The sequence below is a fragment of the Thamnophis elegans genome, chromosome 10 (assembly GCF_009769535.1).
Source record: "Thamnophis elegans isolate rThaEle1 chromosome 10, rThaEle1.pri, whole genome shotgun sequence".
Lineage (NCBI taxonomy): Eukaryota > Metazoa > Chordata > Lepidosauria > Squamata > Colubridae > Thamnophis > Thamnophis elegans.
The window spans coordinates 7,216,075-7,230,609 of record NC_045550.1 but is presented as its reverse complement, the minus strand read 5'-3'; the positions used below and the strand labels follow the sequence as shown (position 1 = coordinate 7,230,609).

The 14,535-nt window shown below is 37.9% G+C and overlaps 1 protein-coding gene across 1 annotated transcript in view; it reads right to left on the bottom strand.

Annotated features, from left to right (window-relative positions):
* Positions 1 to 14,535, bottom strand: part of CPXM2 (carboxypeptidase X, M14 family member 2) — a 143,223-nt gene that overhangs the window by 100,469 nt on the left and 28,219 nt on the right. The window contains exon 2 of the mRNA XM_032225989.1: positions 10,013 to 10,114. Within this exon, the coding sequence (XP_032081880.1) occupies positions 10,013 to 10,114 (102 nt within the window). The remainder of the gene's footprint in view (positions 1 to 10,012; positions 10,115 to 14,535) is intronic.

Genomic DNA, 14,535 nt, shown 5'->3' with positions numbered 1-14,535 from the left:
ATTCATTTCATAAGTGGCAGAGAGTTCATTAAGAGAAGACCTTCATGAAAAAGAAGAAACTGTCACAAATTTTTAACCCAGTTCATATTGAGAGGAAAGGGAGAGAGAAAAATATAGCCTAGATAGCAAAATAATTGTAGTCTACCTCTAAATCATTTGAAGAAGAATTGAAGGGTTATTCATCTCTTTCAAATTGTTTTTCTTTGCTTTTTTTTGTCAGCAAATCCTTACTTCTTCATATTGCCTTAAAATAGCTTTGCAGAATGAATGAAATTTTATTCTTATTCCCATTGAGCTCTAACGAATGATAAAGTATACAAGTTAATTAAAGTGAATTTATAAAACTATGCATTAGCAATATATTTGGCAATTCTATGAAGCAATGTTTTCTCTGTACCACAACCAGAAAATAAGATTCTGTTTTTAATAAATACACACACACACACACACACACACACACACACACAAATATATATATATATATATATATATATATATATATATATATATATATATATATATATATATATATATATATATATATATATATATATATTAGCTTAATGGCTAAGATGTCTGCCTAAGATGTAATATAGCCCAGGTTCGAATCCCAGGAAGGGTATGGCTAGCTGATGAGAGCTAAATAGCTTGAAATAGATCTATACTAGTCTCCCTTTATTTATTTATCAGCACAAATACCACACAAATATAACAAAGGCAACAGTAAAAATATTGGGTTTCTGTTGTGATGGACTCTTGTGACGAGCCGATTGACAGATAATGGAAGCAATTAGCTTCCTCCCATAATTGGGACATACCAGGGGTTGTGACACTAAATATATACCTTCTTCCCTGGCTTCAGCTGATAAGGAGGAGAGCCTGTGGCTTAATGGCTAAGATGTCTGCCTAATATGTAATACAGCCCAGTTTCGAATCCCAGGAAGAGTATGGCTAGCTGATGAGAGCTAAATAGCTTGAAATAGATCTATACTAGTCTCCCTTTATTTATTTATCAGCACAAATACCATATCTATATCTATATCTATATCTATATCTATATCTATATCTATATCTATATCTATATCTATATCTATATCTATATCTATATCTATATCTATATCTATATCTATATCTATATCTATATCTATATCTATATCTATCTATCTATCTATCTATCTATCTATCTATCTATCTATATCATATATATATATATATATATATATATATATATATATATATATATATATATATATATATATATATATTCAAATGTTTGTATTTGATAGTTATACAGAATTGTAACTGTTATTGTTTAACAATATATTATATTTTATTTCTTTTTTTCTGTTATATTTTTTCATTTATTTTTAAGCACTTCTTACATATTATTTGTAATGTATGGTAATGGTAATGTATGTATTCTTGTGTTTTATTCCTTTTTGCTTCTTTCTTTCTTTCTCTGTTATCACTTTAAAAGTAATTAAAAAAATTATTTAAAATCCCTACCATAAAAAAATGTCTGCAAGGCACGAATATGCTATGGCAGCTTAAATACTGTTTAAACTAGATGAATAAAAAGAAATGCAAATGTAACACACATTGCAAGTTCATCTTTAAGGCAATGAAGAATTTTAGCCAAAGGTCACCATCTGGTGAAAGACTCCCTTTATTGGAGTAGCTTCATCTGTGATCCAGTTTTAAAGATTTGCAAAGTATAATAAACAATCATCAAACTGAGAAGAGCTTGAAGAGGAGCCAGCCTCTAACACATGAGTGTCAAACTCACCACGTCACATTGCCGTCATGCGATATTTCGTGACATTTTTACCATTTGAGGAGCTGGGGTGGGCGCGGCATGCACGTGATGCATCCAGCACATGGGCCGGCAGTTTGACACCCCTGCCTAACACAACAATTAAAACACAACTGGAAATGCCTAGAGCTTCAGAAAGGCTAAACATTATCCTTGATGATGTATGCCAGGGGTGTCAAACTCAATTTCATTGAGGGCCTCAGGTGTGTGTGTGGGGGGCACCTTGATGTTATTCGTGTCAGGGACGCCTGTGGTGGCCCGAATGTTCTGCCAGTGAAAACGGGTTCCCGAGCTCTGTTTTCAGCTGTGATTGCCTACTTTTGACTTCTCTGCCAGACAAAATGGAGTTGGGGCAGGGAGGCCATCACAATTGAAAATGGAGCCTGGGATAATCACGCACGACCCTCCCAAGCTCCATTTTTGTTGGAAAGTCACCGCAGGCCAGTCCTTCGCTGTTTCCAGGGCAGGCCCATGGGCCGGATCTAAGCACCTTGTGGGCCTTGAGTTTTACATCCCTTAGGGACAGAGGTGGGTTCCTACCAGTTCGCACCTATTCGGTAGAAATGGTTCATCAAATCTACCGAACCGGTTAGAAGAGGTTCCACCAGTGGACCCGGAAAGCAGGCCACACCTACAGAAGAGGTTTCAAAAATGTTTGAAACCCACCACTGGTGTTTGGATATGATTATTCTACACTGTCATGCTCATATTTATAAAACTCAATGCCTCTGTGAAAGGTAAGGATGACTACTGCATTTGTGGTGCAATCAGAACATTGCGTATGTTGAAGCTGTTTTAACGCAAACCAAAGATGCCTTTTGAAAAACAAGTTTACATCCTATTCTTATGCATGTCAGTGCTGTGTGTGAGGTAATTTAAGGTGGTTCTGACAAGTGTCGTCGGCATCTTCACATCCGGTCACATGGGTGGCAAGCCACTCCCATCCGGTCACATGGGTGGCAAGCCACTCCCACAAAGGAGGTCACACCCACAGAGTAGGTTCGAACTATTTTTGAAACCCACCACTGCTTAGGGATGTGTTATTGGAACATATCTGTTATCAAAATCTGGCATACTGGGTCAAATATGTAGGAAACCTGTCCAGTTCATCTGATTTCTGCCCCAGATTCAACATTATGTTTCCGTTAAGCAGCCATGCGCCTCTTTTTCTTATAGTGCCTTTCACAATTTCTTTAGTCCCAGTTTCACTTTTCTCTATACAGATCTAAGCTCTACAGTTGAAGGTGCATCAAATCCATTCAGCATTACATGCTACAAATAATAAATATATAAACTAGGGAACTATTATATATATTTTAATTTCCTTATCCTGTGGCAGCTTGTTAGCAATTTGAAACAAATAACTAATCTCACAAAACAGGTAGGTAAATGTTTGGGCAATTGGCAAGTCAAAATTTAATTGTCAGGCATTACTAGAGCAGCCACAGCTATGCCTGATAACAAGCCAGCCTGTGGATAAATAAGTCTTCAAAACAATTTTCCTAAAGCAGCAAGTGGAAAAATGAATATTCAAACATACAGTTCAGACAGACCTCAATTTTGTTAACACACTGGATGAAAAGAGAAATCTTTTTTTGTTCAGCTTCTAAAATGTCAAGCTTGAAATATCTACAAGTTATTTTGGTTCTGTTTTTCTAGCTATATTAATTAAAAACTTTAATTATATAAGGAAAAATAGTATTATGAAATAAGCTTTAGGTACAGTGGATTTGTGTATATTTTAAAATACGGTGATGATTATGGTGAAAAATCTTTTTCATGCCCACTTGTGTAGTTGAGACAAAGGATCTAGTGAGATTTGTGGGACACATACATAAGATTGCATTTCTGATATTCTTGGTGCTAGACTTCCAGGGCTTATAACCAAGGTTGCAGGATACAATAAAAAAGCTTTTAATAAATTATGTCTAAATCCATGTTTTATTATCTTAGTAACTAATGAACACTGCTCTTATTTCAAAGAGAAACAGGCAGCTAATCATAGGATTATGTGAACTTGTAATAATCACTTATAGAGAAAAGAAATTTCCTTCAGCAAAATAGTGGAGAAAAACACTGGATAGTTTAGAATAAAGAAACTACTCTTTTACTCACAAACAATGCTTCCTGCTAGTCCTAACATTGTCAAATCTGATTGTGTAGTTTTTCATTTTTCCAATACTTAGTTTGCTGTATCGGACTTCTACATCAGTTTTCAATGTAATCAAACATTCAACTCACTTTAGTACATACTTATGTGCCCTCTGTCCCTCCGTCTCTCCATCCCTCCATCCCTCCTCTGTGTGTGTGTGTGTGTGTGTGTGTGTGTGTGTGTGTACATATACTTCCTATATTACAAATAAATGCAATCCCAAAAATGTATTTTTATTTAGATAACTGAACTGCAGAATTCTGATTACTTTAAATACTAAACTTCCATATCTAAATTTCACAGTCCATAATGATCCAGGAAGAACACATTTAATAAGTTAATATGAAAATATGAATTCGCCAAACTTCTCACATTATTAAATGTCTCTAACTTGGTTGCATGTACAGTAGTGGATCACAGTTCTGAAAATCAGCCCCAAAGATAATTTACTTTTCATTTCTATCAGTAAAAGAATAGCTAACGTGCCGGGGGGGGGGGGGTGTCTCTCCTGTGAGCAGTAAAACTTTGCAGCAATCAACTAAACTGAAGACCTCTTCATTTAAGGTTATGGACTATATTGGTTTAGTGTTGGATAGTAGATAAATGTTTTTAGACTTCCAAGTCTAAGGATGAGAGAGAATCTGTGTCACCCAGCCAGCTTCCTTACTTAAGGGAGGAATCTCTCCAATCCTAGCCCTACACTGATAGATGATAGATAGATAGATAGATAGATAGATAGATAGATAGATAGATAGATAGATGGATGGATGGATGGATGGATGGATGGATGGATGGATGGATGGATGGATGGATGGATGGATGGATGGATGGACGGACGGACAGACAGACAGACAGACAGACAGATATTTAAATGATAGATAGATAGATAGATAGATAGATAGATAGATAGATAGATAGATAGATAGATAGATAGATAGATATAGCAATAGCAATAGCAATAGCAATAGCAATAGCAATAGCAGTTAGACTTATATACCGCTTCATAGGGCTTTCAGCCCTCTCTAAGCGGTTTACAGAGTCAGCTTATCGCCCCCACAGACTGGGTCCTCATTTCACCCACCTCGGAAGGATGGAAGGCTGAGTCAACCTTGAGCCGGTGAGATTAGAACCACTGAACTGCAGATAACAGTCAGCTGAAGTGGCCTGCAGTACTGCACCCTAACCACTGCACCACCTCGGCCCTAGATAGATAGATAGATAGATAGATAGATAGATAGATAGATAGATAGATAGATAGATAGATAGATAGATAGATAGATAGATAGATAGATATAGATCAGAGTTGCTACAGGTTTGCACCAATTTGGGCAAACTGATAGTGGTATTTTGGCCCAAACCGACAACGAACGAGGCTGGCCACATTCCCAAACCGATTCCCTGGGCTCCAATGCCATTGCCGGCATCTTTTTTAGTATTTTTTTAATGTTCTGCACATGCACAACATTAAAACTATAAATTAACTATAAATTATACTATAATTTATAGCATTAAACTATAAATTAACTATAAATTGCAAAGTGAACCAGCAGCAATGCTGGCATCAACCCATCCCTGAAATAGATTGATGATAGAATAGTAATAAATGTATTTTTATTTCTTGCTGGTTTTCCAAAATACAGTATTATGATCTAAATGTCCTTATACAAGGTCATAAAAGATAGATATTTTCAATTAAAGCATGCATATAAATACTGTGTTATATCAAAACAAACACAGCATTCTTTTATATTGCAAAAAGATAAACATGGAGTGAACTAGAGACACGGGATAATAATTTTCAAGATCCTTATCACAATAGCAATAGCTATAATACTTAATCTTATATACATCCTCACCTTGCTTTACAGTCCTCTCTAAGTGGTTTACAGAGTTAGGATATTTTCCCCCACAAGCTGGGTCCTCATTTTATCGATCTTGGAAGGATGGAAGGCTGAGTCAACCTTGAGCCGATGAGAATCAAACTCTTGGCAGTGAGCAGAGTCAGTCGGCAATACCGCATTCTAACCACTGTGCCACCACGGCTCACAATACAACAAAGAATCAGTTTATTGGTTGTGGTGTCTTCACTGCTGCTTTGATTTCTTTAAAAACCAGTGGAGGGAGGAGATTCCAGTGGAGGGTACTTGAGAGACCGCCTGCTGCCAATTACCTCCACTAGACCGAACAGATCCCACAGATTAGGCCTCCTCCGAATTCCATCCGCCGGCCAGTGTCGACTGGCGACTACTCGGAGGAGAGCCTTCTCTGTGGCTGCTCCGACCCTCTGGAACGAACTCCCCATGGAGATTCGAACCCTCACCACCCTCCAGGCCTTCCGCAAGGCCCTGAAAACCTGGCTGTTCCGACAGGCCTGGGGCTAAAGAGCTGTTGCCCCCGTCTCGAATGGTATGACTGTTGTATGTTTTTAAATTATGCACTGTTATGCTTTGTTTTTTTTTAAAAAAAAAATTTTTGTCTGTATTCCCCTTCTCTGGTTGAGTTGTGAGCCGCCCTGAGTCCCCTTCGGGGGAAAAGGGCGGCATATAAATGTAATAAACTGAACTGAACTGAACAGATTCCTCCTACTCCTTTCTATTTTCACCTTCTCAAAAGGTGAGAGGAGGATCAATGTTTGGCATAATCTTATGTTGCTTTGGCTTTATAGACACGGGTCAAAGTTAGCTCAAAATGTACTGGTATTTATGAAGTCTAATCTCCCAGGAGATTAAAAGAGGAACAATTGGCTGTCCAGTCACTTCAGCTGTTGCTTTGCTTTTGCTACAGGTTTTGATATTAGATTTCCTAAATATTATATACAAATCAACCACAAAATAATCCCAACATTTTGCAAAAATGTCAGCATCTGCATAGTTTACTGCATACATACCAGAAGTGGGTTCCTACCAGTTCGCACCTATTCGGTAGAACCGGTTCGTCAAATCTACCGAACTGGTTAGAAGAGGTTCCACCAGTGGACCCGGAAAGCAGGCCACACCTACAGAAGAGGTTCCAAACATTTTTTGAAACCCACCACTGGTCCTTGGATATGATTATTCTACACTATCATACGCTCATATTTATAAAACTCAGTGCCTCTGTGAAAGGTAAGGATGACTACTGCGTTTGTGGTGCAATCAGAACATTGCGTGTGTTGAAGTTGTTTTAACGCAAACCAAAGATGCCTTTTAAAAAACAAGTCTACATCCTATTCTTATGCATGCCAGTGCTGTGTGTGAGGTAATTTAAGGTGGTTCTGACAAGTGTCGTCGGCATCTTCATATCCGGTCACATGGGCGGCAAGCCACTCCCATCCAGTCACATGGGCAGCAAGCCACTCCCACAAAGGAGGCCACACCCACAGAGTAGGTTCGAACAATTTTTGAAACCCACCACTGATACATACCCAGAAAATAATGAAACTTTGAAATATTTTCAAAAGGTGACAAGAACTGGGCAGAACTGTCATCCTTCATAAAGCTACCATTGTACATAGTGAAAGAACATTTTTTTCAAAAAATCACCAAATTCTGTGATTGTTTTTTTGGGAAGGCAGATATTTTCTCTCTTCTCGTGCAGTGGCTGTTATTTTTGAGAGCACCCTTAATATTGAGAATGTTTACGTATATGTAATAGTCTGGAAGCTTCCTTGCTACTAATTTATGGAAAAGGCCACTTCACAGTAAAGGTCAATTTATGTTACAGTTTTTTTTTTAAAAAAAGGAGAGAAATATCTCCCTACCTGTCACTCAGTTATCAGGATTTAAACAAAAACTCATCTGTGTTTTAATTTTAATCTCTTTCGATATCCCCTTTTCCCCTGTACTTGATAGTATCCAATGTGTTTTAATATTATGATTCACACCATGGAAGACTAATAAGACAGAAGCCTTTCACATGTGGTTGATTTTGTGGATGGATATATAAGTGCCTAATGACGTGTTGGCTCAGTGTCTGAGACGCTGAGCTTGTCGATCAGAAAGATCAGCAGCTCGGCGGTTCGAATCCCGAAACCGAGTGAGCTCCAGTTACTTGTCCCAGCTTCTGCCAACCTAGCAGTTTGAAAGCATGTAAAAATGCAAGTAGAAAAAATAGGAACACCTTTGGTGGGAACATAACAGTGCTCCATGCGCCTTCGGCATTTAATCATGCCGGCCACATGACCACAGGATGTCTTTGTCTTTGAAATGGAGATGAGCACCACCTCCTAGAGTTGGAAACGACTAGCACATATGTGCAAGGGGCACCTTTACCTATATAAGTGCCTTGACTGTGTCAAATGTGAAAATGCTTGGCAGCAACAGGCTGCATAGAAATTTAATTTAAAAATAATAATAATTAAATAAAAATTGAGTGTATCTTCCCCACGTTTTACCTGGATTTCCATTCATTTATAATGGATCCATAGTTTTTGTTCCCTTGCTCTCCTTGCCCCAATTTTCCCCATTTTTCCAGATGGGGAATTTTATTGATTATTAGGAGCCGAGGTGGCTCAGTGGTTAGAGTGCAGTACTGCAGGCCACTTCAGCTGACTGCTATCTGCAGTTCAGCAGTTCAAATCTCACTGGCTCAAGGTTGACTCAGCCTTCCATCCTTCCGAGGTGGGTGAAATGAGGACGCAGACTGTGGGGGCGATATGCTGAGCCTGTAAACTGCTTAGAGAGGGCTGAAAGCCCTATGAAGTGGTATATAAGTCTAACTGCTATTGCTATTGCTATTATGCCTTCACCCATCTTCTGCCTGCTGCAAGAATGGGAAGGATGTTTTCTGCAAATTGGACCCTTCAACATAGTGTTGTGCCAAGGCAGCAGCACTGTGCTGACTTTTTTGCATAGGGCTTTTAACTAGTGGACTGGAGCCTAATCCTTACCCCTATCTTTGCCCAATCCCTGTATAAACCAGTATGGTACAATAAGACAAGCTGAGGAAGTCTGTATAAAAATGATATGTTGGTTTGCCATCATTATCAGTACATAGAGGAAAATAGGCTTTTTAAACCCAACATAAAACTGAGAGATAGAAGAAGCACTTCTCTCTAGCCTCAAGACACGCATATTGATTGCCTGAAACATCTTCATGCTCATCTGTCGCCAAGGAACAGCAAGCTGTAATTGAGAGCTGTATCCCTAGAAGCACAACAGACTCGTGACTTAACGCTTGTTCCTGTACTGTCCTGATAACTCAGAGTAGCCTGCTCGAGGGTTGGGATTACTGTGCAATCAGAAACTTCAGCAAGGAAAGGTTGATTCCTGGAAATGCATCCAGTTAATAATAACTTGTTTAATTGGGGGTTAAGGGAGAGAATGCACATTGGAACAGGCAGAGAGCAACAGCTAAAAATAAGTGTGAAAAATATGATGGGTTGGAATAGTCAAATCCCTATTTTCTGATTGTGAAATACTGATACGGTAGATATATAATATATTACTTCGACAGTCAACATTCTTCAACACAGATCACTATAACTGGGGAATCCTCTAAAAGCAGATACTGTAATTAAAAGCTAGAGCTGTCAGTTGCAATATTACACCCCTTTCTCCTCCTGCTTATCATTCCTGCTTTTGGCATTCTATAGAAGCTTGAAAAGCTATGTTGCCAAGTTAAAGAAGCATGGTCTGTGTCTACATTAAAAAAAATAATTGCCAAATCATTTGTTAAGCCTTGTATTTTGACTCCTTTTCTTCTGGATGCCTTTCAGATCTGTCTTATTCTGATTTATTCCCTTGAAATTTAATCAGTATATAAATCTAGAGTTAAACACTCAAAGTCCTTTGCTTGTTATCTTCACACATTTAAATAAATTTGGGATAAATGTGGGAGAAGTTATCTTTTCCCACATTGATCTATTTTAACCTTAATGTGCTTTCACCTTAATGTACTTCCCGAAGAAGTTTGATATGTTCTTATTTATAAAGGAACCACTGTAATGAATCACCTTCATATGCCATAATATTTTTTTTAGGATTGCTTCCCACGTCATTAAAATGTGTCGCAAGAAAGAGTTCACCCAAAAAAGAGGTGGAAACAAATATTCAATCATTGTCGCTTACTTTCTCTGCTGTCTTCATCAGTGTTTCGCCTTTCATAGTCGCCATCTGGTGTTCTTTCATTGATCTTCTTGTTTTTCTCACCTTTCTTGTTACCATTTTTGGCTGACAGCAGAGAAGAGAAACACATGATATTAATTCTCCCCAAATATAAACTATCAAACAGAAAGATAAGAATAAGGAACACAATGAGAAAAAGAGCCACAATTTCCAGCGAGACTGCGATAAGGAAGTAAAGAGTTCATATTTATCTCCCTGAGTTTTCAAAAACAGATAAACATTGGATACTTTTCAGAAAAGGCAAAGTAAATCCTTGGGGATTCTGTTATTTCTCAATTATCTTCAGGATATTTTCTTTTTGTATTATCCCAGTATATCAGAAATACTCTCTAAACTAGGTAAGTGCCAGGGGTGGAAAACATCATTCCAAGCAACAAAAATAAAACAAGAAAAATTGGAAGAAAACTCCCTCTTTCCCCAAATGAAAGTGATACCAATTCCATGTTTCTTTGGTTCTCTTTAGATTTTCATCCTCCATGACTAATCAGTTTGTTAAAAGCAGGGACGTGCAGTCAGGGGAGGCAGGGGAGGCAGAGCCTCACTACTGTCATCATGAAAAGAAAAAAAAATGTAAAAGGAAAAAGGCAAGAGCTGAGGTCAGGCTGAGCTAGTTGCTGCCAGAGTCACCATGGATGACTCTGCTTAGTGGTAAACTGTTTAAAAAAGCCTCTTAAAAAGTGCCCTCTACAGGAGGTGGTAGGGGGGAGGGAGAGAGAGAGGAAGGAGGGGAAGGGAGAAGAAAAAGAAAGAAGGAAATTTATTTAGCAAAGGAGAAAAACAAATGCTGTTGCTTTAAATTGGAACTGAGCATGCCTGGCTGTGGAATTCTGGGAGTTGAAGTCCACAAGTCTAAAAAAATTGCTGCCTCACCAGCTATAAACCTCACCGCACATCACTGGTTAAAACGTAAGGACGCCATTGAGTGAAAATATTTTTTTCTAGCAACAATGAAGTTATTTGTGTCACTGGCTTCTTTTGGAGAGTCTTTTCAACTTCTCGGGTTCACCTACAGTGCTGATTATTGTCGCTGGTTGTTTTCCACTCCTGCCGTCCGAGTTTATGTATATAATCACAGGTCTGCAATGGGAAATGGAATCTAAAAACATATAGAAAGATCCTAGGATCTCATAATTTCCCAAATATACCAAGAGTGCCATAAACTTTGTCACTTTTGAAATTAATAAGATTAAATCTACCGTATATGAGATAGCTAGGGTGGGGGTTAGATCATATGACAGCACTCTTTTAATATCTAAAAAGATGGAAAGATAGCTTCCCAGAAGAATTTAAATAAAATCAGATTTTCAAATAGAATAGACCATTTGGAGTTGAAGCAATTCCAAAAAAAAAATGCAGACTTTATTAGGAAGTACCTGGTGACCATGAATGGATTCAGGTTTCCAGAACTAGAATAATTACTTTTGAGAGTCATGAAGGAGTTTTGGATCCTATTTCTATGATATTTATTTTATTTTTTTATTTTATTTTTTAATTTTTATTTTAAAAAAATCATGAGGGATGGGCATAGTGCTAGAGAACTGGAGAAGAACAAATGGTTTAGGACCTGGCTACCTGAGAGACCGCCTCCTGACACTTATCTCCTAACGATCAACAAGATCACACAGGTTGGGCCTCCTCCGGGTGCCGTCAACCAGACAATGCCGGCTGGCGACTCTCCGGGGGAGGACCTTCTCTGTTGCTGCGCCGCCCTGTGGAATGATCTACCTGCAGAGATCCGGACCCTTACCACTCTCCCGGCCTTCCGTAAAGCCGTTAAGACCTAGCTGTTCCGTCAGGCCTGAGGCTGTTGATGGATATCCAGCCCCCCTTAGATGAAATGGGTGATGTGAATTTTAATACTGTATTTTTTTATTTTATTTCTATTTTTAAAGTTAAATGTTGTGAGCCGCCCAGAGTCCCCTGGGAGTGGGCGGCATACAAATTCTAATAAACTTGAAACTTGTCCCTATATTCAAATGAGATGAGCCACAGGATTGAGATTGTTGTAGACTACATTACTTGGCACGAGCCAGTATGATTTTAACAAGATATAACATAACAGACCAGCCTGATTTTTTTAAAATAAAAGTAACCATGAGAATGTGATAGTATAGTGAACTTTTTCTTCAACAAAGCACTCAAAAAATCTACCTGGAGTTCTAGTACATTAAAAATGCACTGAACTATGTTTCTATTAGGGGGATACAGAGTAGGTAAAAAATTGAGTTCTGTGAATGGTTCTGTTTCAAGACTGAAAGGTCGGGCAGCATAACATGGTGGTTTTTTTAGCCACTGTGCTATTCAACATATTTATAAATGATTTTGATAAGGGCTTAGAATATATATTATCAAATCTGCAGACAACACAAAGATAGGAGAAAAAGCGCTTTTAAAGAGAGTCTTTTCCAGATTTAGAGTAGCAAAATTTAGAGAGGTTTGAAAGAATGGAGTATTGTTCAAAAACCAGCAAAAATAAATCTTAGCAGAGAAAAATACAACATTCTACATTTGAATAGGAAAAATAAACAGCATGAGTGTAGGATGGAAATGACTTTATTAGTCAACAGTTCATGGAAAAGGGATTCAGGTGTTCAGAAAGTGAATGTCCAGGAAAAAAAAGCAACTAATATTTTGTGGGACCTGGAAGGACTTATAAAGAATCATGAGAGATGATTGATATGTTTGCCTGAAGAAAAGAAGACTGTGGAGAGAAGTGATAACTATCTTCCATTGTCTGAAGGACAGTGATATAGAACAGGAGTCTCCAGACTTGATAACTTTAAGACTTATGGACTTCATCTCTCCGAATTCCTCAGGCAGCCATTCTGGGTGTTAAAATCCACAAGTTTGCCAAGTTTGGAGACCCCTAATATAGAAAATGTAGCAAAATTGTTCAGAGTTGTTCAAGAAAGGACAAGAAGAAAAGGTGAGTTAAAGTTACAAGGAAGTGACTGGACTTAAGGAAAACATTCCTAATGGGAATCGCAATAGCAATAGCAATAGCAATAGCAATAGCAATAGCAATAGCAGACTTATATACCGCTTCATAGCGCTTTCAGCCCTCTCTAAGCGGTTTACAGAGTCAGCATATCACCCCCACAATCTGGGTCCTCATTTTACCCACCTCAGAAGGATGGAAGGCTGAGTCAACCCTGAGCCGGTGAGATTTGAACCACCGAACTGCAGATAGCAGTCAGCTGAAGTGGCCTGCAGTACTGCACTCTACCCACTGTGCCACCTCGGCGCAGAACAGTTTAAGAAGAGAACAAAGCCCTCAATAAGTGGTAGGCTCTCCATTAATGGAAGTTGACGCTGATGTCAGAAGTGTTTCACTTTTTCACACTGTACAGGGGGCTGAACTAAAAACATATTACTAAAGCAGAACTTCTTTTAGGAATTACATTCTATTGGTTTTATGATTGAATGTTCCAAAAATGCCCTCTTTCCGTTCCATGGTTCTATCTCAATTTTTGGTAATTAATTTACTAAGGATGATGCTATTCAAATACAATTAACAATCTACACTGAATAAATATATAAAAAGAAAGAAAAATGAAAATGAAAATAAAGAAGTGCAGAAAAAGAAAAAAATGAAAAAGAAAATCACTACTTCATCCTATATTCCATCCTCTATAATAAAATCTTTAAAGCTTCACTCCATCTTAATCAGTAAAAATCTGTTAATAACAATATATTATACAAATTACACTAATTAGCCCACTTTGAATCTTTCCTGTTACACTTGCATAACATTTTCAAGTAAACAACATTTTCAAAGTAGCGTCATCCAATCCTAATAAAAAGTCCATTAAACCTCACTAGAGATAAAATCACATCTTCATAAATAAAATCCTTAAAATATTGTTCTAATCTGTAGATCATTAGACATTACCGGATATAGCAAACCATTACTAACTTTGAACAAACAAAGTGATTTTGTATTTTTTTCTATTTCTCCCAACAAACCTGAATCCCTTCAAAATCGAAACATTTGCCTTTTCATACTGTCTTGACTTTTCTTGAGAATTGTTAACATCCTCACCAAGTCCATTTTGTAACTCCAGTAGAGAGAAATTATCTATACTGCTCTTCATCTTCTCACAGTATCATCTCTTTGAAGTTTCAACAAATCTTTTTTGTGAATCTATTAGCAATAGCAATAGCAGTTAGACTTATATACCGCTCCATAGGGCTTTCAGCCCTCTCTAAGCGGTTTACAGAGTCAGCATATCGCCCCCAACAACAATCCAGGTCCTCATTTCACCCACCTCGGAAGGATGGAAGGCTGAGTCAACCTTGAGCCGGTGAGATTAGAACCACTGAACTGCAGATAACAGTCAGCTGAAGTGGCCTGTAGTACTGCACCCTAACCACTGCGCCACCTCGGCTCTTCAATTCCATTGTAGAGATGTTATCCACATCACTTTTCTGGTTTGATATTTATTTATTTATTTATTTATTTATTT